This window comes from Gopherus flavomarginatus, chromosome 12 (assembly GCF_025201925.1).
Source record: "Gopherus flavomarginatus isolate rGopFla2 chromosome 12, rGopFla2.mat.asm, whole genome shotgun sequence".
NCBI classification, from domain to species: domain Eukaryota; kingdom Metazoa; phylum Chordata; order Testudines; family Testudinidae; genus Gopherus; species Gopherus flavomarginatus.
The window spans coordinates 35,545,482-35,571,383 of record NC_066628.1 but is presented as its reverse complement, the minus strand read 5'-3'; the positions used below and the strand labels follow the sequence as shown (position 1 = coordinate 35,571,383).

General features: G+C 49.4%; 2 protein-coding genes across 4 annotated transcripts in view; one reads left to right on the top strand and one right to left on the bottom strand.

The window, feature by feature from the left end:
- Window positions 1–22,088, top strand: part of MGAT5B (alpha-1,6-mannosylglycoprotein 6-beta-N-acetylglucosaminyltransferase B) — a 176,082-nt gene extending 153,994 nt beyond the window's left edge. Inside the window, exons 15-18 of one of the 3 annotated variants that reach the window (XR_007768724.1) lie at window positions 10,836–10,910; window positions 14,015–14,289; window positions 16,860–17,365; window positions 20,134–22,088. Coding sequence is in view for 2 of the 3 variants with exons in the window: in XM_050919256.1 (XP_050775213.1) it covers window positions 10,836–10,910; window positions 14,015–14,289; window positions 16,860–17,058 (549 nt within the window). In the remaining variant the exon portion in view is untranslated. Of the gene's footprint in view, window positions 1–10,835; window positions 10,911–14,014; window positions 14,290–16,859; window positions 18,762–20,133 lie in introns of those variants that run through there. The other 2 variants (XM_050919256.1, XM_050919257.1) reach the window with 2 other exon arrangements.
- The window catches only part of MXRA7 (matrix remodeling associated 7), an 836,957-nt gene that overhangs the window by 377,185 nt on the left and 433,870 nt on the right, over window positions 1–25,902 (bottom strand). The gene's annotated exons all lie outside the window — the stretch shown is intronic.

Genomic DNA, 25,902 nt, shown 5'->3' with positions numbered 1-25,902 from the left:
ATTGTGTGGCTGGGACCGCAGCAGAGTGCCAATTTCTTGAAGATAATTGTTTAATTAATATCTGACAGGCCTGGAATCCTGTTGACAGCCACGCCGTTGGTGATGCTCGTCACAACAGGAACATTGGCTGTCTCGAGAGTGACAGGCTCCCTGTGAAGGAGGAGAAGACTCTGGGTGCAGCCCTCATTGGGCCAGATTCTGCCTCAAGTTACACCCTTGTAGTCCCATAGCCTTCGACCAGGCTCGCTGAAGTGTGAGCAAGGGCAGGGTTAGCCAACGGGTTCACAGTCACGTTCAGCGTGACCTCCTGTCCACTTGGGCTGAGTCAGCTTTGGTGCGTCATTTTCCTTCCCCTCCCTGCTGTGTTCCTGGGAAAGCCTCAATACTCACCCCCCTCATTTGCCAGGAAAGCCAGGCCAGGGTAGAGATTAAGGGCTAGATTGTGCCCTAGTGGAGCGTGGGGGGACCATGCAGCATCCGAGATCCCCAAGAAGAAATCACCAAGAATTCCTGCTGCACTGATTGCAGCAAGCACACTGCACTGACAGCTGCAGGGCCAGCTAGCCTGAACACTGTGCTGCAGTTCTGATACAGAGGACCCACCTCCAGGCCCTTTTGCCTTTGCCTCTTGGTGGGGACTGACACCAGAGGCACCATTTAATTCCCGTGGTGGTTTTTTTTTGTTTTTTTGGTTTTTTTGTGATCTAGACACTTGTTACTGGGATCTGGGATTAAAAACTATCCAAATCACTTAACAAGGCCACCAAAGAACTAGCCAGAATTAGCCTGGACAGATTCCAACTGTTAACCTACAGTACAAGGGAAAGGTTCTGTATCCCATTAATAATCCCTTACCCTTCTCAATACCTTACTAAGGATACACAAAAAAGGAGCGGGATAATGTGTTACCCACCTTCTCCCTGCCCCTAACCTACCACAGGCCTGGTCCACACTACGCAGTTAAATCGATTTAAACAGCGTTAAATCAATTTAACGCTGTACCCGTCCACACTACAACACACTTTAAATCGATTTTAAGGGCTCTTAAAATCGATTTCTGTACTCCTCCCCAACGAGAGGAGTAACGCTAAAATCGATATTACTATATCAATTTAGGGTTAGTGTGGATGGAAATCGAAGTTATTGGCCTCATCATTTTACAGTAGCTACCCACAGTGCACCGCTCCAGTGCTCCAGTGCACCGCTCCAGTGCACCGCTCCAGCTACCCACAGTGTACCGCTAGCCTCGGACCATGGACGCACACCACCGAATTAATGTGCCCTAGTGTGGACGCATAAAATTGATTTTATAATATTGGTTTTATAAAACCGGTTTTAGTTATTTCGATTTTATGCTGTAGTGTAGACGTAGCCACAGGCTTGTTTCATTCACCTGTTACAACCTCTCTTTTAGGTTCTGAGATTTTGGGGGCAGGCACTGTCTATATAGTGCCTCACACAGAGAGGCCCTGATCTTGTGAGGGCATCTCTGGTGCAGCTGTAATACAAATAATGAATAGGAATTAACTGAACTTCCTTGGCACTGCCAGAATTAAAAGGGGGAAAAAAATCTGCCTCCCCTTAAATCTGTGTTAGGCAAAATAGAGGACAATTCGCAGTATTCTGCTCGTAGAGAGTGAAACAGGCAATTGTAATTTACTCTGAGAAAGGAACTACTATTTAAAGAACTCTCAGAAGCGCCCATCAAATCTTTTTATCCAAGTTTCCAAGTCAAACCAGGGCGAGCTCAATAATTCATAGGCAGGATCAACGCCTGTCATTTTGTCGAAACTGATTACCGCGCACACCTGTAATTAGATATAATGGGTGTAATTTCCAGTCTCGCTGAGATATTTATGGCAGGAAGTTGCTTAGAGGTATCTTCTCTCCAGGCTGAGCCTTTTGAGTTTTGGTTTGATAAGTACTTCAAAAGGAGACAAATAATTCTGAGATCTACTGTTGGTGAAATGAAGGAACATCATTTTCAGAAAAAAATAATGTAGGCGTCTCTTAGTTTAGAACCTTTTTACTGTAGGGGAGTCCGGCTCTGGAGAGGTGCATCTGAGCCGGGGAGGAGTACTGCACAAGTACCCTGCTGCATCTCCCCCGCCATCCCATTTTTACCCACAGAGGCAATCTCCCTCTGGAAGACTGAGTCAGTGTGATGCTTTGGGGGTTCACCCAGACCAATAAGGGATTGTGTCACTGCCTGTCCTGTAACCTTGGGTGCTTCTGTGCTGTGCACTTTGGCTCAGAGCCCTGACACACCAGCAGCCTGCTTTGCTGCTCCATTAAAGAGACCGAGGATTTTACCTTTCAGTTTGAAACATTACACTGAGATGACTGTGTGATAAAACAAGATTACGTTTATTAAGAAAGAACAGCTATTGAAGTGATACCAAGTAGAAGGAATTGGGATAGAAATAGTTACAAACAAACAAACATAAAAATATACTTCTAAGACTAAAACCTACCTTAACAAACTAGAGTCTTTTGTTCAAGTTGTTTTCTCACCCCAATTGCTTTTCCAGCATGGCTGGCCAGTTCTTAGCCAGGATCTAACACAGAGCTTGAAGGGCTGGGTTTTTTTTTCTCTTCAGCTGAAGGAGACCAAAATAATTTTTTCTCCCTGCTTATATCATCAAAGTTTATCTTTGTTTTCAACATCAGGAAGCCCTCCGAGTGTCCAGCAGGAAAATGATGCCATGTTAATTTTTGCGGTCTCTCTCTCCCAGTCCAGATAGTTAAGTGGTTATCTCCCCCACTCCCTCCTTTGATGGCTTTGTTTACCTTTTATGTAAATGTGCCTTTATTGTGTGTCTTTGCTCAACCTACACTGGAGGCACATTTAAGCAGGGAGGAGAGCACATTCCTTTGTCTCGAGCTGGGGGGGGGGGAGGGATTTAAGCCTTTCCTGCCAACTACATTTTAAGAACTTATTTCCAGCACACATTTATAATTTTTCATATATCACCCCTACATACACACCGTACCATAGTATTAATGACCCGTGCGTTACCAGTTTGCATAAAATACTTTACATGACATCGTTTAGATACAGATTATGACAACAGTGAGTTGGGATGATACACTACGCTGGTCAGATCAGCTGAGACTCACTGCTAGTTACCAGGCAGCTTCTAGCCCTCTGGCAGGGGGATGCTATTAGGGTCACAGTCAGGAATGGCCTATGAGCTCCAGAAAATCAGTATGTCCAGGGCTGAAAGTTCCTTCCAGGAAGTACATCCTTCCAGGAATAAGTCTGCAGAATTGTAAGAGTTGCAGTGTTGCTCACAGTGGAAACATCGTTGCCTACCCTACTAGGGAGTTAGCAAGCAGCGTCGCCCATGTGTGAAGAATGAATCTATCTATCCTCATCACTGTAGTATCTGAGCAACCATTAAAGAAAGATTACGAGAGAGAGAGAGAGAACTGCGATTAAGGTACTTGTGCACAAAGCAAGAAAAACCTTAACGAAAGTAGTGGACAGTTGTAAGTTTCAGGCAGTGGCTGTGATTTTCTAGTGGGTAGTTGTAAATTTCAGGATGTAAGAGTAACTGTTCAAGGAAACAGGGATGGCTTTACAACAATCCTCTGCCAATACTTTACTGATTAAAAGTGGAAGTAGAAAGAATCCTCCATAAGGACAGCAGTGTTTCATAATCCATGATAAAAATATGCCATTCATTTAAATGATAGTGCCTATCCAGAGAAAAGAAGCTGAATGCGGTGTATAAATAGCAGACAGAAGACGGGGGCGGTGTATCAGAAATCACACCGACTCAGAGCTGCTGAAAATACATTTGCTTCATCCCAGCATCCACACTCTGCCAAAAGCCTCTTCCTGCTTCGCAGCCCTTGGTATTAGACCAGCTGCAAAGACCTGAAATCTAGGTGGCTGAATGTTTTCTGCTTATTAGAATTAGGTATGCGTAGTGGGAGGGAATTGACTCATGAAATCTCTTTGTTCCACAGCTTTTTTTTCCCCTAACTTGTTAATTCCCATCTCCATTAGTCTTATGATCTATCTATCTATCTATCGATCTATCTATCTATCCCTAAAAATAGAATCATAGAACTGGAAGGGATCTCAGAAGGTCATGTAGCCCAGTCCTCTGCACTAATGGCAGGATTAAGTATTATCTTCACCTTCCCTGACAGGTATTTGTCTAACCTGCTCTTAAAAACCTCCAGTGATGGAGATTCCACAGTCTCCCTAGGTAATTTGGTTGAATGCTTAACTGCCCTGACAGTAAGTTTCTCCTAATGTCCAACCTAAACCACACTTGCTACAATTTTAGACCATTGTTTCTTGTCCTATCCTCAGAGATTAAGGAGAACAATTTTTCTCCCTTCTCCTTGTATCAACCTTTTACGTACTTGAAAACTATTATCATGTCCCCTCTCAGTCTTCTCTTCTCCAGAGTAAACAAACCTAGTTTTTTCAATCTTCCCTCAAAGGTCATGTTTTTTAGACCTTTAATCATTTTTGTTGCTCTTTTCTGGACTTTCTCCAACCTATCCACATATTTCCTGAAATGTGGTGCCCAGAACTGGACACAATACTCCAGCTGAGACCTAATCAGCGTGGAGTAGAGCGGCAGAATTACTTCTCGTGTCTTGCTTACAACACTTCTGCTAATACATCTCAGAATGAGGTTTGCTACAGTGTGAGTGTCACTGTAGTTTCTTGGCACCATTGCTATTGTGCTTGGTGGTGTATGAACAAGACTAAAGCAAAGTTTGCTTCCACTCCATCAGAATCACCAAACAAGGGCACTGGCTTGTTCAGAGAATCAGTAATGGGAGAGGAAAGTCTTTTTATTTAAATCTCTGGATCACCCATTCAAACCTGGCCCCAGATCTGTAATAACTGACCTGTTCAGTGGCCTGAGTGAAATGAATGTTTGGTGGGTCTCAGCCCAATTCATATTAGGCATCTGTCTTTGTCACAAAACGTCCACCCCAAGACGGCACTTAAATTGGTCATCTCCCCCAGATAGACAAAGGGCTAAACTGACCATGAAGACTGAACTTCCTTCTTGCTCCTAGAGGAGCTTCCTCTAAGTTAGGATTGAGGCACATTGGCAGAGGAGGGTACAGGGGAAGCTGACACTGCCTCCAGCTTGGCACATGTAGACAGAGGCCCTCCCGCTCCTGGGCTGTGGCACCTTTCACCAGCTCTAACCACCACTGAACATTGTAAAGAAAAAACATACTCTGCCACTGCATGTACCACTGAATATCAGCAGAGAGGGAAATGATCTTTCCAGGCCCATGTGAAAGCATCACAAACCAGAGAAAGTAAAAAATTGCAGAGATGGCTTTAAAACACAGGCTGCTTATGATCTGAGGGCCGGGGTCTTAGGAAGACGGATCTTGGCCAAAGTGTGGGTGCAACTTGTTGGGAAATGGTTTCTGATGGTTTTTAAGAAAGATGAAAATGTTTCATTAAAAAAAATGTTTCAAAAGAAATATTTCCATCAGCACGAAGCATGGAGCCTCTCAGCACCACTGTGACCTCATTTGAGAGCCAATGGAAGTCACCTCAGGGACTCCATTCTTCCCGTCCCTTCCTCTCCACAAGAGACAGCCACTTCTCTCCTCCATTAGTCTGCTCCCAGTTAAAATATAAAGCCATGCTTTATCGCAGTCATTCCTAGGCCCAGCCCCTTGGCAACCTCTGGGACACTCCAGGGGACGGTGCAACATGACACTGCTCTGCGCATCTGTGACTTCTCCATTGATGTGTTCTGTCATGTGTCATCTGCCGCTAATGATAACTATTAGATGCCATCCCTTTGGATTTTAGGCAGACACAGGCCAAGCTGCTGTGGGGGCTGGTGGGGTTTAGGGCAATGCTAATCAGGGCCAGAAAACAAACAGGAAGATATCAAACCACAAGCCACAGCAGATGAAGAACCGAGGGATAATGAGAAAAGTGACTCAGTGGGACAAAGTGAGATTCAATGCAATATGGGAAGATCAGCAAAGCAGGTTCAAGTGTCTGTGTTGTTGACTGCATTAATCACGGTGAGGCAGGCAAGGTGCCAGCTGCCGGGCTATCGTTGTTCAGTAATTTAATTGTGCCTGGTCTCATTCCAAAATTGCACGGCAAACCCTGTATTCCTGTGTGCCCTAAGATCTAGAGTCTCCTGCTCTCTCCCACCTGCTATTTCTTTAACCCTGCTCACTTTTAAAGCTAATCATAGCTTCCATTTAAATGCTAATCGGTCTCAGCAGAGGCTCTGTTTTACATACAGCGTGTCTTTTGTGGTGCAATAAAGCTTAAGCTCCGAATGTTAAATATCCATTGAGACTCCATTAGGCATTTTTCCCCTCTGGGGCTTGGTGAAGGGGCGGGAGGAGTAGAGGGGAAATGATGTATTGCCTGCAAAACTGGAAACAAGACACAAAGATTATTCACCTTTTGAGATGTTTCACTGGTGCTCCTTTGTGTCTCTCTCTGGGTCCCACCTACCACCTTAATCCCTTCCTCATCAGCACTAGCTAATGAAGCAGGTCTGCAAAGGTCTGGAGAGCAGAGCCAGTCAGAGTTCCTGCTGCTAGACTCTGCTTTTGCCCCCAACACCAGACCTGGACCCATCAAGCTTCGCTCTACCATCAATGGATTATTACCTTCAAGAGCTCTGTCCCACTCAGCCATGGTCACTAACTCTGCTGGAAACCCTGTCCCAACACAGTGCTAGCCTGGCTAATGAGGATGCATTTGTTTTGAGAGGTAGCAGGTGAGTAGGCTGGATGGGCTCAGAGTCTCTAGGTCGGATTGAATACTTCGTTGGTAGCAGGCCTTGTTTCCTGTTGAAATGTCCTGCTGTGTGTGACATTATTGACATGAACTGTGACTATATAGATCATTGTTGCAACCAAGGTCCTGCAGTGGCACCAAATCTTGTACAAAGGAGGTCAAGTAAGGTGTCTATGGAAAGGTTATGATTTGCTGGTTATGATTATGCTATCTGTATGCATGTATCATTTTTGTATTTAAAGTTATAAGTATTGGCTCTGTACCGTCTGTATTTCAAACTTGTGCAGACAATTTGGCATCAGCACTGCCTAGGCTGCTTGATGGCCCATTAAGGCCCATCAGCCATACAACTGACCCATTGAGAGAAGGCAGATACATCTTATGGCTCAGCAAGGCATGCAGGGACATGCCTATGGCAAGAACTCTAAGGCTTCCAAGCCATGTGCTGCTATAAAAAGCAGCTTCATCTTCTCCATTTTGTCTTCAATCCTGCTTCTTACCTCTGGAGGAACTTTGCTACACTGAAGCTCTGAACAAAGGACTGAATGACCCATCCAAGCTGTGGATGTACTCCAGAGACTTGATTTGAGCCTGCAGTTTATTCCGTCACTGCTACAAGCCTGAACCAAGAACTTTGCCATTGCTGTATGTAATTGATTCCTTTAACCAATTTTAGCTGTCATCTATATTTCTTTCTTTTTATGAAGAAACCTTTAGATTTTAGATTCTAAAGGATTGGCAACAGCGTGATTTGTGGGTAAGATCTGACTTGTATATTGACCTGAACCTTTTTTTTTTTTTTTTTTTTTACTGAGATTTTGGTTTTCATAACCATTCATCCCCATAAGGTGTGGTGCTGGTGGTGATACAAGGGAACTGGAGTATCTGAGGGAGTTGCTTGTATGACTTCTGGTTAGCCAGTGGGGTGAAACCGAAGTCCCTCTCTTTGGCTGGTTTGGCATGCCTTAATAGTAAAGGATCCCCAGCCTTGGGCTGTGACTACCCTGCTCTAAACAATTTGTCCTGAATTAATACTCTCAGTAGTGTCCCGCCAGAGGTCACTTCACCAACTACACCACTGTAAGGAAGATGGAGAAGATGAGCTGCCTTTTATAGTCTCTTGCCATGTGGCCTGTGCTTCTTTTGTTTCACGCACAAGCTGCCCAGCACATGGCTTGGAAGCCATGCAAGTTTCTCCACTCTGATCCATGTCAATGTGGGTGGACCACCCATACTGCTGCATGGCTTTAGACTCCAGGCCCAGGGAATCCTTAGCTGCCCTGCTCAGACTGACAGCTGTGGTGGTTTTTGTCACACAGTGCACAGTGCACTAGGAACAGGGCTGAGACCTGCCAGACTCATTTCTTGTACAACACAGATAACTGGCAACACTTCTATGCACACCCATTGGACCCAAACAGGCCCTAGTTCTTGAGCACCTGTCTCCCACTTTAAAAAAAAAACTAGTCCAACAGTTTTTGGATGGAGGTGGTGCTAATATAACAGAATATGTCAGTTATTACAGATCTGGATTAATATGGAGGTACCAGCCCAGGGAATGCACTTTCCTTTCTAAGCTCACGTATCACCCCATTGCCCCAAGTTTCCTGTGTTTTACTATATAGCAGCATTGCTGTACTAGGTAATGCTCTAAAGATCTCGGTCTTTCCAGTCACCCTGCTCTTACAATCCTGGGAATAGCCCAGTCTCCCCAGTCCCCCTTCTTTACAAGGTTAGCACTCTCTCATATAGGCCAGGCCCTATGCTCTGTAATGCTGGCACCCTGGTCTCTCTCCTGGCAGCTATCCAGCTCTTGGTGGCTCTTTAAAGGTTTTGTCTTCTAGCCAGACTTTTGTGTGCTCTTTAGGTCATTTGAGAAGCCTGCTGGTACTTCGGCACCTGAGCAGTGTTTGAGATGAGCCCACATCCCAGGACATTTTCCATCCTGTGTTTAACCCAAACTGTTGAAAACCCGGTTTTCAGTATGAAAATGCAAGTTTGAGTATAACACACACAAAATTTGTTTGCAAGAAATGGCGCATCTTGATAATGTCGACAGTCTTTGTTTCTTTATCAAGGTCATTTTTGTGACACAAACTTTGAGCAGCTCCAAATATTGTAAATGTTGTTGTTGTGGTAGAACCTGGAGCCCCCTCCGGGGAACAGGGCTCCATCATCCTAAGTGCTGTACATACATATGACAAAAAGTCAGCCTGACCGAAAAATGCTTACTGCCTAAGTATACGCTGAGAGACAACAGGCGGGTACACCAGACAGACAGTAGGGGAGCACAAGGTAGCATGAGATGATCAATCAGTCTGATAGGCAGCAGTCACCGTTACAGTGTCACAAAACTTAGGAATCCATTATGATTCTATTGATTACTAATCAGCTCTTCAGAAGCTCCTATCCCCGACATCTTTTGTTCTAACCTGTGCTCGGAGTCGTACACACTCTTCTGAAAGGGCATAGGCTTTGTCCAAGATGAGGGGCTTTTGTTGAGTGTGGGGAGGACTCTACATACGTGTAATCTCCAGGCTTTGTTTTGATCCTTAATTGCCCCATTCTGAGCTCTGGTCTCCTAGAATGAGGGGAAAGGAAAGAACGAGGGAGTCTCACAAAGAGCCACTTGTTTTGCTGAGCCCGTCTGTTGTTAGGGCTCCCATCTTTCACATCCCCACTCCATCCACATGCCTCTTGGTAGCAGATGGCTGCATGTGTCTGTTGGCATTTCTGACAGGTCCAACATGATGATTGCCAGCATCCCTGAAAGTGCCCAAGAAAACCTTGGTGGGGTAGCAGACTTGGAGACAAGGCCATGTTTGTATCCAGACAGCAGATTGCTCCAAGGGTGCACCAGCTCCCAGAAAAAGATGCTCAGGTGGGAGGGGCTAGAGACGTGCATAATAAAGCAAGTCAGAAATTTTCCAGTGGGATGTTTTCCTGCTAGAAACTGCTGATTTGTCTCAGTCTAAACTTTCTGTGGAAGCATGTTGATTTCAACTATATTTTAATATGGTTGCACTGTTCCTTATTGGAACGGAGCATTCTGGTTTTTTTAAAGGACTTTCCAAAATTTTATTTTATTTTATATTAGATAATAATAATATAAAACAGTCAAAATTGAAATATTTTGTTTTGATTTACCTAAAACAAAAAAATGTTGAAAATGTTGTTTCTCAGGAAATTCTTTTTTTTTTCATTCTGATTCAGCACTAAAACAATTATAGAAATTGTGGAACTTCCCAGGAAACAGAAGTTCTGGGTCCCACAGGGCTCTAGCACAGGGTTTCTCAAACAGGGTTGCCACTTGTGTAGGGGAAGCCCCTGGTGGGCTGGGCCGGTCTGTTTACCTGCCCCGTCCGCAGGTCCGGCCGATCGCGGCTCTCGCTGGCCGCGGATTGCTGCTCTGGGCCAATGGGAGCTGCTGGAAGCGGTGACCAGTAAGTCCCTCGGCCCGCACCGCCTCCAGCAGCTCCCATTGGCCTGGAGCAGCGATCCGTGGCCAACGGGAGCTGTGATCGGCTGGACCTGTGGATGGGGCAGGTAAACACACCGGCCTGGCACGCCAGGGCCTTTCCCTACACAAGCAGCGACCCCTGTTTGAGAAATCCTGCTCTATCGCAAAGTGTGAGCAATTATTAAGAATGGATTAATTAGTACTGGAGCATAGTAACCCTATCCACACTGCTGCTGTCCCCTTCTGGGAGCCAACCGCTCTGCTTCTGCTGTCAGCCCGGTGGAGACTTCAGAACAGGCCGCAATGCAGCAAGCCATCTCTTTGGAGTACTGGTTGGCGCTTGTGTGCCCACCTTACACCCAACATTAGTTGCTCCCGCCAATGAAGATAGGCCTGGAAATGGGTTTCTGGAGGTCTTGCTGTGAAAGGAAACATGAAGGGCCATTAGGAAAACTGGTCTGTGAGTACGAGCTCCCAGTAACTTTCCTCCTCCCACAGGCATCGTGAGCTGGGTTTGTAAGTGGTGGGCAGCTGAGCACCCTAAGCCAAGGGGAAGGGAGGGATCTTTCCCTGCTTGTGACTATGTCCTTTGTTTCCTTTCCACAGGTGGACCCTTACGTACCCTATGAATACACCTGCGAGGGGATGCTGGAGCGGATTCACGCCTATATTCAGCACCAGGTCCATGACTGCTCTCCCACCCCACAGGGCTTCCCACTTCATTTCTTGGGGGAAGCAGCCAGCCAGGCATTCTGGCCAGAAGGCTGTGTTTAAAGATGTGCAACAAACTGCATGTTCATCAAAGGGGACACGGAGGGTCACAATACTTTTCAGCCAGCCAGGGGCCTGAGGTTTGGAGTGACCTGGCTGGGGAGGGAGAGAGTTGTGGGGGACTGGAGTGACCCGAGGGGCAGTAGTGGTGGGTTGCAGTGAGTTTTCACAGCCCCTGATTCCAGGGAAGGGTTAGTAGTTTCATTCTAAACTAGACTAATAGAGCTCAGTGAATCCTGAATCCCAGAGCAAAACACAGGGGGAGAGAGGAAACTCCTGTGAACCCACCCCCCTTTCCTGCAGACCTGGAGGAACCCTCTGAGATCCCCTCACTGCCAGGGTTCCCAGCCTGTGAGCTCTTGGCAAGGCTGCGTGTAGGTCAAGGCCCAAGGCCTGTCTGAGAAGAGCAGTTGCTGCTAAACTACTTCATTCAAAGCATTCCAGGATCTCTATCCCTTCTTAAGCCCAAGGTCTGAAAGCACCAGCGACCTCCCCTGGGTGGTGCTGCAGCCAGTGATTATTATGTGTGCTGCCAGTAGGGTTGCCAACTTTCTGATTGCTGAAAACCAAACACCTTTGCCCCACGTCCTGCCCCACCCCTTCCATGAGGCCCTGCCCCTTCCCCACCCCTTATCTGAGGCCCTGTCCTGCTCACTCCATCCCCCCTCCCTCTGTTGCTTGCTCTCCCCCACCCTTGTTCACTTGTTTATTTTCACGGGGCTGGGGCAGAGGGTTGGGGTGCGAGAACGGATGAGGGTTCCAGCTGAGGGTGTGGGCTTGGGGTGGGGCCAGAAATGAAGGGTTTGTGTGGGAGGGGGCTCCAGGCCAGGGGGCTGTGCAAGAGGCAGTTCAGGATGTGGGCTCCAGGAGGTAGTTTGGGTGTAGGAGAGGGCTCAGGGCTGGAGAAGTGGGAGGGAGTTCAGGATACAAACTCCTGGCAGCGCTCACCACAGGTGGATCCTGGAAGTAGTGACATATCCCTCTGGCTCCTAGGTGGAGGCGCGGCCGGGCATCTCTGCACACTGCTTCTGCCCACAGGCACTGCCCCTGCAGCTCCCATTGGCTGGGACTGTGGAGCCGGCGCTTGGGGACAGGGGCAGCATGCAGAGCCCCCTGGCTGACCCGGAGTCAGAGGGACATGCCACTGCTTCCAAGAGCCGCGCAGAGCCAGGGGAGGCAGGGAGCCTGCCTTAGCCCTGCTGTGCCGCAAACCAGACTTTTGGCAGCCTGGTCAGCAGTGCTGACTGGAGCTGCCAGGGTCCCTGTTCAACTGTGGAGAAAGTGAATAAGGAAAAGTTATTTACTTATTCCCATAATACAAGAACTAGGGGTCACCAAATGAAATTAATAGGCAGCAAATACAAGGAAGTTCTTCTTCACGCAGAGCACAGTCAACTTGTGGAACTCCTTGCCTGAGGAGGTTGTGAAGGCTGGGACCATAACAGCATTTAAAAGAGAACTGGATAAATTCATGGTGGTTAAGTCCATTAATGGCTATTAGCCAGGATGGGTAAGGAATGGTGTCCCTAGCCTCCGTTTGTCAGAGGGTGGAGATGGATGGCAAGAGAGAGATCACTTGATCATTGCCTGTTAGGTCCACTCCCTCTGCGGCACCTGGCATTGGCCACTGTCAGTAGACAGGATACTGGGCTAGGTGGTCCTTTGGTCTGACCCAATACGGCCGTTCTTATGTTTAACTAGGCATTCCAGTCGAAAACCAGACACCTGGCAACCGTAGCTATCAGACATACATACTCGCTGGTGGCTCAGGACACAGCCAGCTAGCCAGTAGCAGAGCCCACAGCCCTGCAGGCGATTGGTGTCTGTTTGAATCTGAGAGGGGATTCAGGACTCATGAAAGTCAAGGACCAGTGGCTCTGGCTGAAGCCCGGCATGGTACTGGCAGGAGCTGTGGATGCTTCAACCTAATCTTCTGGTGGCACCCACCAATTGCAGCTTTGGAACTTTCCTGAACAGACGCTGGGAAGCGAGGTGGTGCTTGTAGTTGTGGTACCTTAGCAGCCCTGCTCACCGCTTCTCTGGGCTGTGCCTGGGTGGAGATGAGTGAGGAGTCGCTCCGTATCTGCAGGGATATGTTCCTTTGCAGTTATCAGTACATCCTGGTGACAAGGAGAGAGATGCTCTGTATGGAGCCCTGCCACCAAAAAACAGGGGAAATAGGGAGCTGCTCATCTCTGGGATCCTAGTTTAGCTCCAGCTCCTAAGCAGGGCTGTGGGTGTCTCTCAGAGCAAATCCCTAGGGGCTGGGCTCCCCATGGAACATTCTTTCTTGCTGCATGGGCTCCTTGGGCCCCCTGTAAGCTGGCTCCTGGCAAGGGGCTGCACTGGAACCTGGGAAAGCCGGAGCAGAAACAGACTCTGAGCCGAAATCCTTCACTTGCAAAGCTCGGCAGTGCGGGAAGAACCCATTGATCTCTCTGTTGTGGGGAAGGTCCACCAGGTCAGGGCAGGAGTCAGTAATGGAGTCTGAGTCATATATATTCAGCAGCCCTTGCTACTGCCTGGGGAGGCCCTCAGGTGTTACCTTCTGGCTGGTGGAAGGGACCTGAGCTCAAGGCAGCAGAACTAGCCCCAGCTGCAGCCTAGAAAGTAGCAAAGAATCCTGTGGCACCTTATAGACTAACAGACGTTTTGGAGCATGAGCTTTCGTGGGTGAATACCCACTTCGTCAGATGCATGTAATGGAAATTTCCAGGGGCAGGTATATATATGCTAGCAAGCAAGCTAGAGATAACGAGATCAGTTCAGTCAGGGAGGATGAGGCCCTGTTCATGCATCTGAGGAAGTGGGTATTCACCCACGAAAGCTCATGCTCCAAAACGTCTGTTAGTTATAAGGTGCCACAGGATTCTTTGCTGCTTTTACAGATCCAGACTAACACGGCTACCCCTCTGATACTTAACCTAGAAAGTGTTTCCCTTCAGACCAGCCCTATGTTTAACCGTTTCCGTCCCGCGGGACACTCTCTGACCTGTCCTGTTCTGCCCTGCTAGGATTTCTGTGCTGGAGCTTCTCCTCCTCTGCCAGCGAAGCCCAATGGCCATGCTATGCCAAGCTCTCCGAGTCCATTCACCCTGTCACCGAACGCCACTCACCTTGTGTGGTCGTACAATGCCAGCAGCGTCCCCCATGTCTGGCCTCCTGTGAGCTCCATGCAGGTGTGGGTGTCTGAGGCTGGGCGAGCCTGCACTGAGACCTGTCAGGAGCACGGGCTGGTCTGTGAGCCGATATTCTTCGAGTTTCTCAACAAGAAGGACGTGTTTCTCCAGTGAGTATGGCTCTCACACCTTTATCTTGTCCCCCTGCACAATGGGGTGATAATAATCCATTGCCCTGCTATAGCTCCCCTATGTAAGGGCCCCTAAAATGCTTTCCGTAGGCATCAAAGCTCTCTATCATAAGGCAACATTATTATCCCTGTATTACAGATGGGTAAACTGAGGCACAGAGAGGTTAAAGGTCTGATTGGCAGAGCTGCACTGGCCAGAGCCAGCTAACATCAGTGACAGCTGTGGGTGCTAAGCATCTCAGAAAATTAGGACTTAAACCCAGAACAGTTAGAAAATATCAGCCTCCTCAGTCAGGCTTATCTCTAATTTTAGCATAATGCTGACCTATTGGGTGGGTTGTCGGCCACACAGATCAAATCTGGGATCTGTACTGTCTGAGCTAAAAGCTGCCCCTTTCTTAGCTGAGACCATGGCAGGCTCATCGAGTGCCAGTTGGCCTGGCCAGCACTAGAATGGGAGAGAGTGCCACGCTGGGCAGACATGCTCACGTAAGTCTGAGAGTGCTCAGCATGTGGTGGGTGTGGTGGGCGCTGAGCTCCTTGGAGATTCTGGCCCTAGATGTCACAATGGAAGCAGCCGGGCGCTGAGCTCCTTGGAGATTCTGGCCCTAGATGTCACAATGGAAGCAGCCGGGCGCTGAGCTCCTTGGAGATTCTGGCCCTAGATGTCACAGTGGAAGCATCCGGGCGCTGAGCTTGGAGAATCTGGCCCCACATAGCTCACCCCAGGCTGCACACCGAGCCAGTAGCAGAGCCAAAACCAGAACCCAGGTATCCTGTCTCGCAAGCCCTTATTCTAACTGCTAGGCAACACTCCCTCACTGACCTTCTCAAAGGTGAGATTGTTCTGTTCTCCCAGTGCTATTTCTGCAGTTTCGCAAACACAGCTCCCCTGGCTCTACCTCCCTGTGGTCTATTGCAGTGCTCTTTGTACACAACCCGACATGCACAGACTACTCTATTTGTGTCACTTGCATGCATTGTGCCGAATGGGCTTTTGCTTCAAAACAAATGTTGGAGTTTTCAGACACCTTTCCCTCTCCTCCCCTCCCCTCCCACACCCCCTTTATACCTTTCTCTGTAACACTCCATTTTCAACACACAGGCTGTAAAGTTTTTAATAGAGCATAAATCTGCCTCCCAATTCCATTCTGCGTGGTGGACAATTAAAATGCAAGCATTACCATTTCTGTCACATGGGTCAGGCAGGCAGTTTGAGTCCTAGTGACATTTTTATATGATAAATTAGAGCCGGAGCACAGATTCCACTCACTCCGCTCTGTCCCGTCCCCTTTCAGAATGAAATTGCTGTTTCAGAGTCAAGTAATTCAGCTTGGAGTTTCTTAGGCAGAGCCATTGGGCACGCAGAGATACTCAGAGGCATTCTGCTGCTGACCAGAGGAGACCCCAGCATTCTAGCTCCACCTACACATTGCAGGAAGCAAGACAATCTCACTTTCCATCCAGTCCATTCCTCCCTCTAGTGCTACTCCAAGAAGTTTGCTGTTGCTGGCCGCAGTCAGCCCAGCTCTCAGCCTGGGTTTGGTCATTGTCTCTTTGTGTTTCTTGCCCCTGGGTGCCCTCTGGAACCTCCTCTCCTGGTTAAGCTCACGGTTCCCCAGGGGTGGTGAGCTCACTCCCAGGTCCTTTCTGAGTCCAGTTACCTCCAGTCCCTGGTGCAGCTCCGTCAGTGTCCTATAGCTGGACCAGAGAAGAACAGACATCCAGAGCACCGCTCAGGGCTGCAATGTCTGTCTGCCCTAAACAAGGCAGGGGGGAAAGCGAGCACAAGTCACTGGCCAGGTGCGGCTCCCATGGCTACTGGGCTCCCTAGCTGTCTCTATCAGCCTCTCCTCTTGGGAAACTCAACTGCTGCTCTATGGTCAGCTTCACTTGTTAAGCTGCCTTTCTCCAGGTAGCGCATGCTCTGCAGGTGCTGCTACTTGGCTTGCTGTCAGCAGGATGGGGGTGTGTCCCATCCCACTGGCCTAGCCCTATCCTGTGGCCAGTCTCCTCTCACAATAACCCACACCTGGATATGATACATGCGCCTCATGTGTGTCACACAAGTGCCTAGAATCTCTCAGATGCATGGGAGCAGCTCCCATTGAAATCAGTGGGAGACGCACGTGGCCCTCTGAAAGTGCAGTGTGGCCCAGAGAGCCTATTATGTGTTCTTGTGCCAGTCACCTGGATTCCATGTGCGGTTTGCTTGGGTCATGCAGCTTGCACACATAGGTTTGGGTGATCTCGCAAGGTTCACATCTGGGCTGCATGGGTCACACAGGCTGTTCAGGTAGTCACACGTAGTTTCTAAGCACTCACTATGCGAATCATACGTCACTTAAGTTTAGTGTTCTTGCGGGCGAGGGACAGGTCTGCAGTGATGTTTGAAGTAGGGGTGTTCTGTAAACAGAACAGTGTTAAAATCTCCCCCAGAGATGTAGCAGCCCTCCCTAAAGTCATATTCTGATCCAGAGTGAAACCCGCTGACGAGCAGGTGCAGAGATGGACACAACAAAATTCAATTTGGGGTATTTGTTTCCCAGGCTTCGCATTGCCTGTGACAGCATGGAGTCTGAGATGAGCCACCTCTACCCGGCGCTGGCTGAAAATGTGCAGGAGTGCTACCTCCAGAAGGAACCGCTGCTGTACAGCTGCGCAGGCTACAGCACCAAGTACCGGCGCCTCTGCCCATGTCGCGATTACCAGAAAGGACAAGTGGCTCTGTGCAGGGACTGCTTGTGATTCCACCCCCTGCTCCCAGAGTCCGGAGAGTGTGTGTTGTGACATGCCACACGCAACAAGTAGCTTTTTCTCAAAGCTTCTGCAATACCCAAGAAGGACAGGACAGCTCCCTGTTCTTGGAAACTCATGTCGAGACTTTGGATGTCAGACTCTGTCGGTTGTTTTGTCTGCCAGTCAAATGTCCGTGACTGACCACCTGCTCATGTTGGATTTTTGTTTCTCAAGACACATCTCCTTCCAAGCCCAAGCCCACCTGAACTTCAGAGGAGTCCAGTGCCACTTCAGTAGGACAAGGCGCCAGCAGCCTGTGGGTTTGAGTTTCATCCTCTTTTAACGTCCTAGTTTATTTATTTATATTTTTTATCAAATTAAAGCAGCAAAACAACCATCGGTCCTTCCTGAGGAGTTATTTGGAACAATCTCCTTAGAAATACTTATGTGGGGGTGACAGATCTTGGAAGGCTCCAGTGCCAGACACATCTAGGAAGATGCCTTCGATTCTATCAGTCCTATCCACTGTCCAGCCTTTGGAAGGGACAGAGGGAGGGGGAGGCATTCTACACATGCTGATGGGAGCACGTCTCTTATTCCATTCCCATCACTAGCATTAGTAAGAGCTTGGGAACCCTGCCCCGCAGAAGTGCGGGGGGTGGGGGTGGAGATTCTGGGCACGACATCACAGCACCAGAGACAAGCGTCCCTGTGCGGTAGCTCAGGGGGATGTTAATGTTGTGGCAGTCGCATGCCAGAACAGAGTGTGCAGGGATCAACCTGTTCACAGCTGGGGCCAAAGAGGGATGTTCTGAGGGAGGGAGCTGACCCCCCCACCAAGTGGTTCCCCATTTCTTCATGCCGCTCTCTTAGTTTCCCAGACGAAGGCCTTGGCTGTAGCAGCCAGTCCTCACCATCCCCGGAATGGGGTGCTCTGCCCCTTTAAGGGACAGGGGCCTGGGGCCAGCCAGCCCTATTCCATTATCAGACCCAGCTGGGAAGGGGACAGGTGTGTTCCAGAAAGGTCTGAGAGAGCTGCTGGAAGGGGAGCTCCAGGAGTGAGGTTGGTGCCTGGCTCTGGAGCAAAGGGGCAGGGGCAGAGGAAAGACCTCTGTGGCCAGGGCTGCTCAGGGTAAGCGCTTTGTTTTGTGTTGCTTTGTGAGTTTTTTGTTTGAATTAAACTCCTGCCCCGAGACACCCCATGGGCGAGGTGTTAGTCCCCTGGGGGCTGGGGAGCCAGGCCAGCAGTCCTGCAATCTCCCATTCAGTTGGAGACATTCTGCACCACCAGGGAGCATGGGCTGCCCCTGTGAGACTGGGCTGTGGAGCAGCCCAACCCCCTGGCAGGTTTGAGCGGGCACAGCTGGCTGTGGGTCGGGTGACAGGCGTACCACACCCCCACTGGTCTCTGGAGGTTTGGTGGGGGGGAGCCTGGAGAGCAAGTCCCCCAAGACTGACGTGGCAGGAGAGGTACGTGGGCCAGTGGTTGGGAATCCCAGAGGACACAGACCAGGAAGGGTGTGGCATTGCACGGCTGACTCGCAGCACTGGAAGTGTTCGGGGAGGCTCTGGGTAGGGAGCTCTCAAGACACGCCCGTCTGCTGAGCCCTGAGAGAAGCTGCTGGTCCCACACAGAGCCTTCCTGGGTACCATGCTAACAGCATAGGGATGCAGAGAGACCAGTCTGGCAATGTCTGCCCTGCACGGGGCTGGGGAGGAGTGTGTGTGTGTGTGGAGGGGGGGGATTCTCTTCTAGTGCCAGCACGGGGCTGGGGAGGAGTGTGTGTGTGTGTGGGGGGGGGGTTCTCTCCCGGTGCCAGCACGGGGGTGGGGTGGGGGGGCTCTCACAGTGCCAGCCCAGCACTGGGGAGGATGGCTGCAGTGGAGTTAGTGGGGGAGTTCACCCCATTTGTGGACAGGTGCTGGGACACTCACCTTCCAGCTTGTGACGCTGAGTGGCTGCAGTTCCCCATGGCCTCTCTCTTGTTTTCCTGGGGTGACAACTTGGGATCTCTGTGTCTTCCATACCCTGACTGGGGTCTATGCCGTGTGGGGCACTTCAGAGAGGGAGAGTTTCAGTTCTCACAGCAGAGGACATGGGCACCTAGCGGGTCTCGTCTGGCTCTCAGGAGGTGAAGCTACATGTTCTCTCTGCCTGCATGCCTACCAGCATGTGCCCAGGCTGTGTGATCCTGCTCTGCTGTGCAATCAGACAAGGCCAGACTACCTGCTGCTGCTGCACCCAGTAGGGGACGAAGGGGCTATGCTGCAGCTGGAGTCCCAGGAGGAATGCTGGCTGAGTCCGCTAGCCCTCCTCTTAGGGGATGCCAGGGTGTGCATCCCCTGTGTGAGGTCCACCCCCTTTACAGAGTGCTCCTCTCCTGCTGCTCCACCAGCTCCAAGGGCTAGTCCAAAGGGAGGGCATCTCTCCATCCTCAGCTGGCCCTCCCACCAGAGTGCCAGCAACTCTGGAGGTGCTAACAGGGAGCCCATAGGTCCTATACACTGCCCCTCACCTTACCCAAACACTGGGCTGAAGGGGATAAAGGAAGCTGTCTCCTGCACCGCTGCCACTGTCTGTGGCATGAGGTGGGCTCTGGGCATGCCAGCTCTCTCCACGTGGCTGGAGGATGGGGCTAGGGTTTAGGCGTGGGGCAGGTGCCTGGAGGTCTGCCTGAGGCAGCAGAGTGCATGCTCGGAGACAGAAACTTACGCACCTAGGGACTTGTACTGAAAAAGTTGATGTGCGGGGTGAGTTGAGGTGCCTTCAGGGCTAGGGGGCAGCTGAGTGGGGATCTTGTGGATCAGAGTGATGCCTAAAACTGGGATTTAGGTGTGTAAAGCCCAGATTTAGGCAGCTCAGTCACTTTGTGCATATAGGTCTGAGTCTGTCCGTGCCTCCTAGCTCCCTCTGTAAAATAGGATCATAAGGCTTCCCTCTTGTCCGTTAAGGGGCTGCTCAAATACTGTAGTGATGGAGGCCATAGGACCAGGCTGTATCCTAGGGAGGGTGTACTGCTAGGTTTGGGTTGCCCTTGCTGTAAATGAGAAGTGATTTGCAATGTTCCCACTTTCCATGTGCAGCCAACGGCCCCACCTGGCTGGAAGGAGGAAGATCAGCACAAACCAAATCAATGAAGGAAAGATGACACACCAAGCGACAGGTGGGATTCTGAGATCTTGTCACTTATTGTGGACGAAAAGAATCAATATATGTTCTAGGGCCACAGGCTCCCAACAGCGCTTTTTTAACCACATCAAATCAGACCATGACAAGAAAATGGAGAGTGGCAATGGAGTGGGAAACCAGGGGAAAGCCAAGGGCTGCTGCACTGAGTACTTACTCGCATTCTCAATGCGAAGGGAAGCATCAGTAGGATCAGCCAAGGGGAGGAATTACTGCTGGACTCAGGATGCTGAGTTGTGCAAAGAAACAAAAATCTGGAGGACTTTGAATGCTTCCTCTGGTCACTGAGCCACAAGGTCCTTAAGGCCCACATGGGCAATTCCAGAGCAATGCCTGTTCCGTGTGCAAAACCTTTGCCCCTTGTGTGCACAAATTGCTTGTCTGCATGCACAATTGTAACCCATGCTAGTGCAGTGTGAGACTTTGTCCCTGCCTGATGCAGGTCTGTATAAGAGGATAAATGTCTATTACTGTGGCTGCCTTACGGCATGACTCCTTTGGCTCAAGTGGGAGCAGTTCATGCTTTTAACGCTGACGGGCTCTTCTTCAAATCCAAGTGGAGTAGGAGTCATGCAATTGTCTGATTTCTGAGGAGATTGGGAGGGTGCCTATGGGTTTCTCTATTGCATGAGGTTTTGGAAAGCTGCCCCAGGTGTTACTATTGGGTGCAGGCAGCCACAATTTGCTAAATGAGACAGCTGCTGGATACATCACATCCTCACTAGGACAATCAAACTGTGCTTCTAGCCCCTCTGACCTCTGCGCTTTCCCAGCAGCACCATGTTTCAGTGCACTGCCCTCTTTTCTGAGAGCCTTCAATCTCTGCTGTGCCAGCCTCTGGCAGCATTACCATCCCACTGGCCATTGCCAGCCCTTCTGATCTCCCAAGGGTATAAATGTTACCTGACACCACTGATGGGCATTAACTCCTTCTGAAAACAATATACAGAGGGCTTCTGATTTGGGGCTTTATTAATTTAAATTTGGGGAGGGTATTTTAGCGATTTTTGAATTCTATATCCATGTCCAAAAATCAGGGCTTTTTGGGGCTTTCTCTGTCATATGGAAGAGATTTTTGGGGGGTACTTCCCAAAGTTCTTCTCTAAATAGGGTCCACTTTAATTTGTATGATATGTATACCAATGGCTTACGCATAGTTTAAGCTTAGCATGCTTGTAATTGAACTCCTGATCTGGGGTTTAGTGTATTTGTTCCCTAGAGCACGTTAACGCAGTACTGCATCAAACAGCACTACATGAAAGCGCATCAGGGAACCTTTAGTGTGCACAAGCAGGGTCTGCATGGACCAATCCAGTTACAAATCCAGAGTCCACATTATTGCTTCCGGTAGACAATGTCTTTGATGCAAGTTGGAGAGCAGGAGCATCCCTTATAGAAACAAACGTCACTGGGAAAGGGGTGACATCAGCATGAATTGAGTAACCATTTGTGTTTTTCTGGCATTTATTGGATGAATCAATTTTATTTTTTTTATCGGCGGTGTTCTACTGGTGTCTATCAGTTAAAACCTAAAATCAGAAGCCGTAAATATACCACACACAACAGGCAAACCGAGCAGCATCACCAGCTCCCTGCTCAGAGAGGTGTTTTGAAATGGTGCCACATGGGGGTAGTGTAGAGATTCACACACATTGTGTATCCCGCTTCTCCCTTGGTAATGTACAGTTCTCTGCTTTGTCCTTGCCTCTCTCTGTCTCTTGTTTTATATGAAAATAAATATGACCGGCCTATGAAAGGGAAGGCTCGTTCTTTGTCTCTCTCTGGATGGACTGGGAACTGTTCTGAGTCTGGGATCCTACAGAGGGTGGGAGCATTTCTCAGCTATTGTGATAACAAGAAGGAAGGTGATGCCCCCATGTGGTTGGTTGGAGGGACCAATGTGCTGTGTTCTGCTGCGGATCAGGCTTCTGTGCCAAAGGAAACCAGACATGTGGGGAGCAAAGGCCTCTGGCTGAGGCATGTAAACCTGCCCCTCACCATGCACGCCGCTCAATGCTGTCGCATTAGGAGACACTGCCGTAATAAAGAGCCAGCTCCCCCAGTGCACAATGAATCAATGGTGCTACACCAGCGGGGTGTCTGGCCCCCCATGTGGAGGAATTGGGGAAGCTTCTGCAGTGACAGTCACTCTTTGCGTATTGGGGGAGGGAGGGATGCAATCGAGCCAACTCAAGAGTTTTTAACAATATTTATTTCTGGTAATAATTGATACATTAGCGAGATGAGGAACAAGGATGTGGTGGGTTGTTTCTTTGCTGCTTGTGTTTGCTATTTCATTGTCAGCCTCTTTCCAGGTTGGGTCTCTGACAGCCCCCATGTCAACATCCTTTTGAGTTTCTCCATCTAATTATCCCAGGAGATGATGGGCCTGATTCCCTTTTACACAGGGACCTCTCTGCACCACTCTAGCAGTTTGCAGGGCCTTACAGTGGGAGTAGGTGTATTATTTGAATAGCACCGCAGAGCCCCACTCAGGGACCAGGACCCTAGTGTTCTAGGTGCTGTAAAACACAGATCTCGAAGATAGCTCTGCCCTAGGAAATTGCAATCTCATAAAGTGTAATTTACTCCATTTTAAGTCCCCTTTACTCTGTCTGTGGTGTAAAGTAGTCTCAGTATAAATGAGAATCGGGCCCTATGAATTAAAACCAATAATGCACTCTCCTATCCGTGAAATGGTAAGAAAGCAAAACACAAATATTTCATCCTTACCGGAAAAGGTGGGACCCAAAGGTTTCATTTCGTGCATGTTACCCTAACACAAGTCTTCACATAAAGCAGTGAAAATGTAGTAGGAAAAAACCTTTTAAGGTACTTGTGATAATTGGTAAAGTATCAGTATTAGTCACCATTGCCTAGAGAAACTGCTGGAGTGCTTCACATTTTAATTTTTTCCCAGTTCGTTTACCAAAATGTGCTGTCTCAGATTGTATATTTGCAGACTGGTTTATTAATGCAGGGAGGCTCATGGCATGAGGATACATGTGCTGGTTTGTGACTGTAGGATTGTGCATTTGAGCAGGGATGCAAATACTGGTTTGTTGTTGTAAGGTTGCTCACTCAAGCCTGGCTGTGAAAGCTAGCGGGTTATTGGAGGGTTGCCGCTGACATTTTTTCTTATATTGGAGTTGTATAACCTCTTTTTTATTAAAATAGCTATAAAGTTATATGCCGTGTGGAAACAGGGCTGAAAAATAAAACAGATTGGTCACATGCTGGATCCGTTCTCCCTTTTACTGCCTTACTGTCCAGTGAGACAGTTGCTGTGTCCTGTCAGACATTCCAGCTGGAGCCCTCACTCCTTGAGCTGCATCTCGGAGCACTGAAAAGATGTCCTGTGAGCTCGGACCTGGGCAGAGCAGGAAGCCAGTGTCCCCTTCTGGCCACCTTAAAAGAAGTCTCGAATGTGTCTAAAACTGTTAGTATTTACATTAGAGTAGCACTTAGGGGCCCCATCCAAGATCAGATCCCATTGGGCTAAGCACTATACAAACACAGAGCAAGAGACAGTCCTTACTCTGAAGAGCTTATAAGCTAAAAGAGAAGATAAATAAAGGGTGAGTGGGGAAACTGAGGAACAACAACTGACTTGCTCACAGGTGCATTGTGGGCCAGGGGCAGAGCTAGGAATAGAATCAAGCCTGCTCTCTTTGTTCCTAAGCCACACTACTCCCCTAAAGGCACTCCTTAGTTGTTAGAGGGAAGCTGTGGTGCAGGGGTCTTGGCCCAGCTCCCAGGCGAGGGGGCTACAACTGTGGAAAGTTTGGGGACCACTGGACTGCAGGGTCTCAGCAGGGGGTGCCAGACAGAGTATTTGCAGCCCCAGCGTGTGCCTAGAGACCCAGCCAGGGCTGTGCCTGGACTCTGTTCAACTCAGGAGGCTGGGGTGGGTTGAGCCCCATACATAGCAGCCTGGGGAGTGTCCCTCCAAATGGGAAGCGCTGCCTGGGCCATGTGTTTGATAGTAGTGCCAGAGAGAGCCCAAAATGATTGCAATGAAATGGATGGGGAGATGGCTCTTAAAGTATTATCTGGCTATGACAGTGGTTGGCTTTGTGGGGGTGGGACTTTTCATCTCTGGGACACTGGTTTGAATCTTGCGTGGGGTGGAAGTGACCCCAGACAGCTGTGAGCTGATGTTTGCTTGGTGGCCTATGTGAAATGAGTTTCTGGGTCTTAGCCAGGTCCTGGTGGGCTGATGCCTGCATCATACAGCTGCCCTTCCAATCAGGCTCCACGCTGGCAATCTCAGCAGAGGCTGAGGATTGAGGGGAGCTGGGGCAGTGTGGGGGGAGCTGGCAATGGCTTGGTCTGTGGACGAATAAAGGACTTCAGTCCCCAGGAGTGGCAGCATAGCACCTTGCCCCAGCGTCGCATTCGCTTAACACAAGCTGATGCAGAAACAGTGTCTGTTGTGGGCTCAGAGGAGTCATCCCATTCCAGAACGGGAAGAGGGCAGGATGTCGCTGCGGCTGGCGCATCAGCAGGCAAACGGGGCGAGATGACAGCAGAGAAACCCACCCGCTGGGGAGCCAGCCAAAGCCTCTTTGGGACAACAGGAACTAAGCCAGGTGTCCATGTCAGGAGGTGAAGCTGGGAACTCTAACACATCCCAGAGCGGGTTGCTTGTATCCTAGGAAAGACAAGGCAGAAAACCCTTGATAGTCCTGCAATTCCTAAGGTGAAAAGCAAGAAGAAAAACCCTGTTTACCCTTCTCAATCTGTCCTAACGTAGCACAAAGGGGCAAAAGCATCTCCATAGTTAGTCCAAGCGCTAGGGACAGCACAGCTTGCCTGCTTCCATCCTGGGACAGGCAGGCAGGTGAGGACAGGATCCAGCTTAGCTGCAGCAGGATATCGGGGCACGGCATTCAAAGACTACCCCCACGCTTAACTCTTCCACCTCTTTAATCTTCCAAGCAATGGGCACACATGGATGAGGAGAGAATCCAGGGGTTGCAGGGAGTTAGGTCAAGGTGTGCCATGGGGAAAAGAACAAGCCTAGCTGGGAACGGAAATGGCTGTCGTGAATACCGGACTCTGCCACTGGTGGACAGAGGCTACCTGGAGAGTGAGAGGTGGGCTTCTTTCAGAGTGCAGGGCCTGATCAGCCCCAGTCTTGATTCACCTTCCTCTGGAACATGGAAGCTGCTTCTGCTATGGACTCAGTTTCTAGGAGTTGTTAAATCAAGGTGCTCAGAGCCAACAGTGAGCTACAGCTATGAGCTGGATGGATCCTGTCTCTACTGCAGAAGTGTCCACTCGGCAGCAACCCCATTCCCAGGCCCTGCCCCCCAGCCTGCAGGCTGAAATTTGGGAGGGATGGATTCTTTGGCAGCTGCTGTGCCCTAAGGTTTTTCCAAAGTCCTGGCCAGAAAGCGGGAAGTGATGTCCCTGCAATACCACAGCCTCAGGCCACCAGGCCCAGGCAACACTCAAAGCTGTTCATTTGGGGCCATTTTACACTGAACCTGTCCCTGGATGCTGCCAAGAGGAGTGTCCTGGTGTGGGATTTCCTCACAAGTGAAACCAAGTCCGCACTTTCACCTATCGGGTAAGGGTCTCAGTCTCCCTGTGTGTTGGGGTAAATCCAGTAGCTAATGATATTTGCTCTGCTATACGTCACAGAGAAAGTCCAGAGTGGA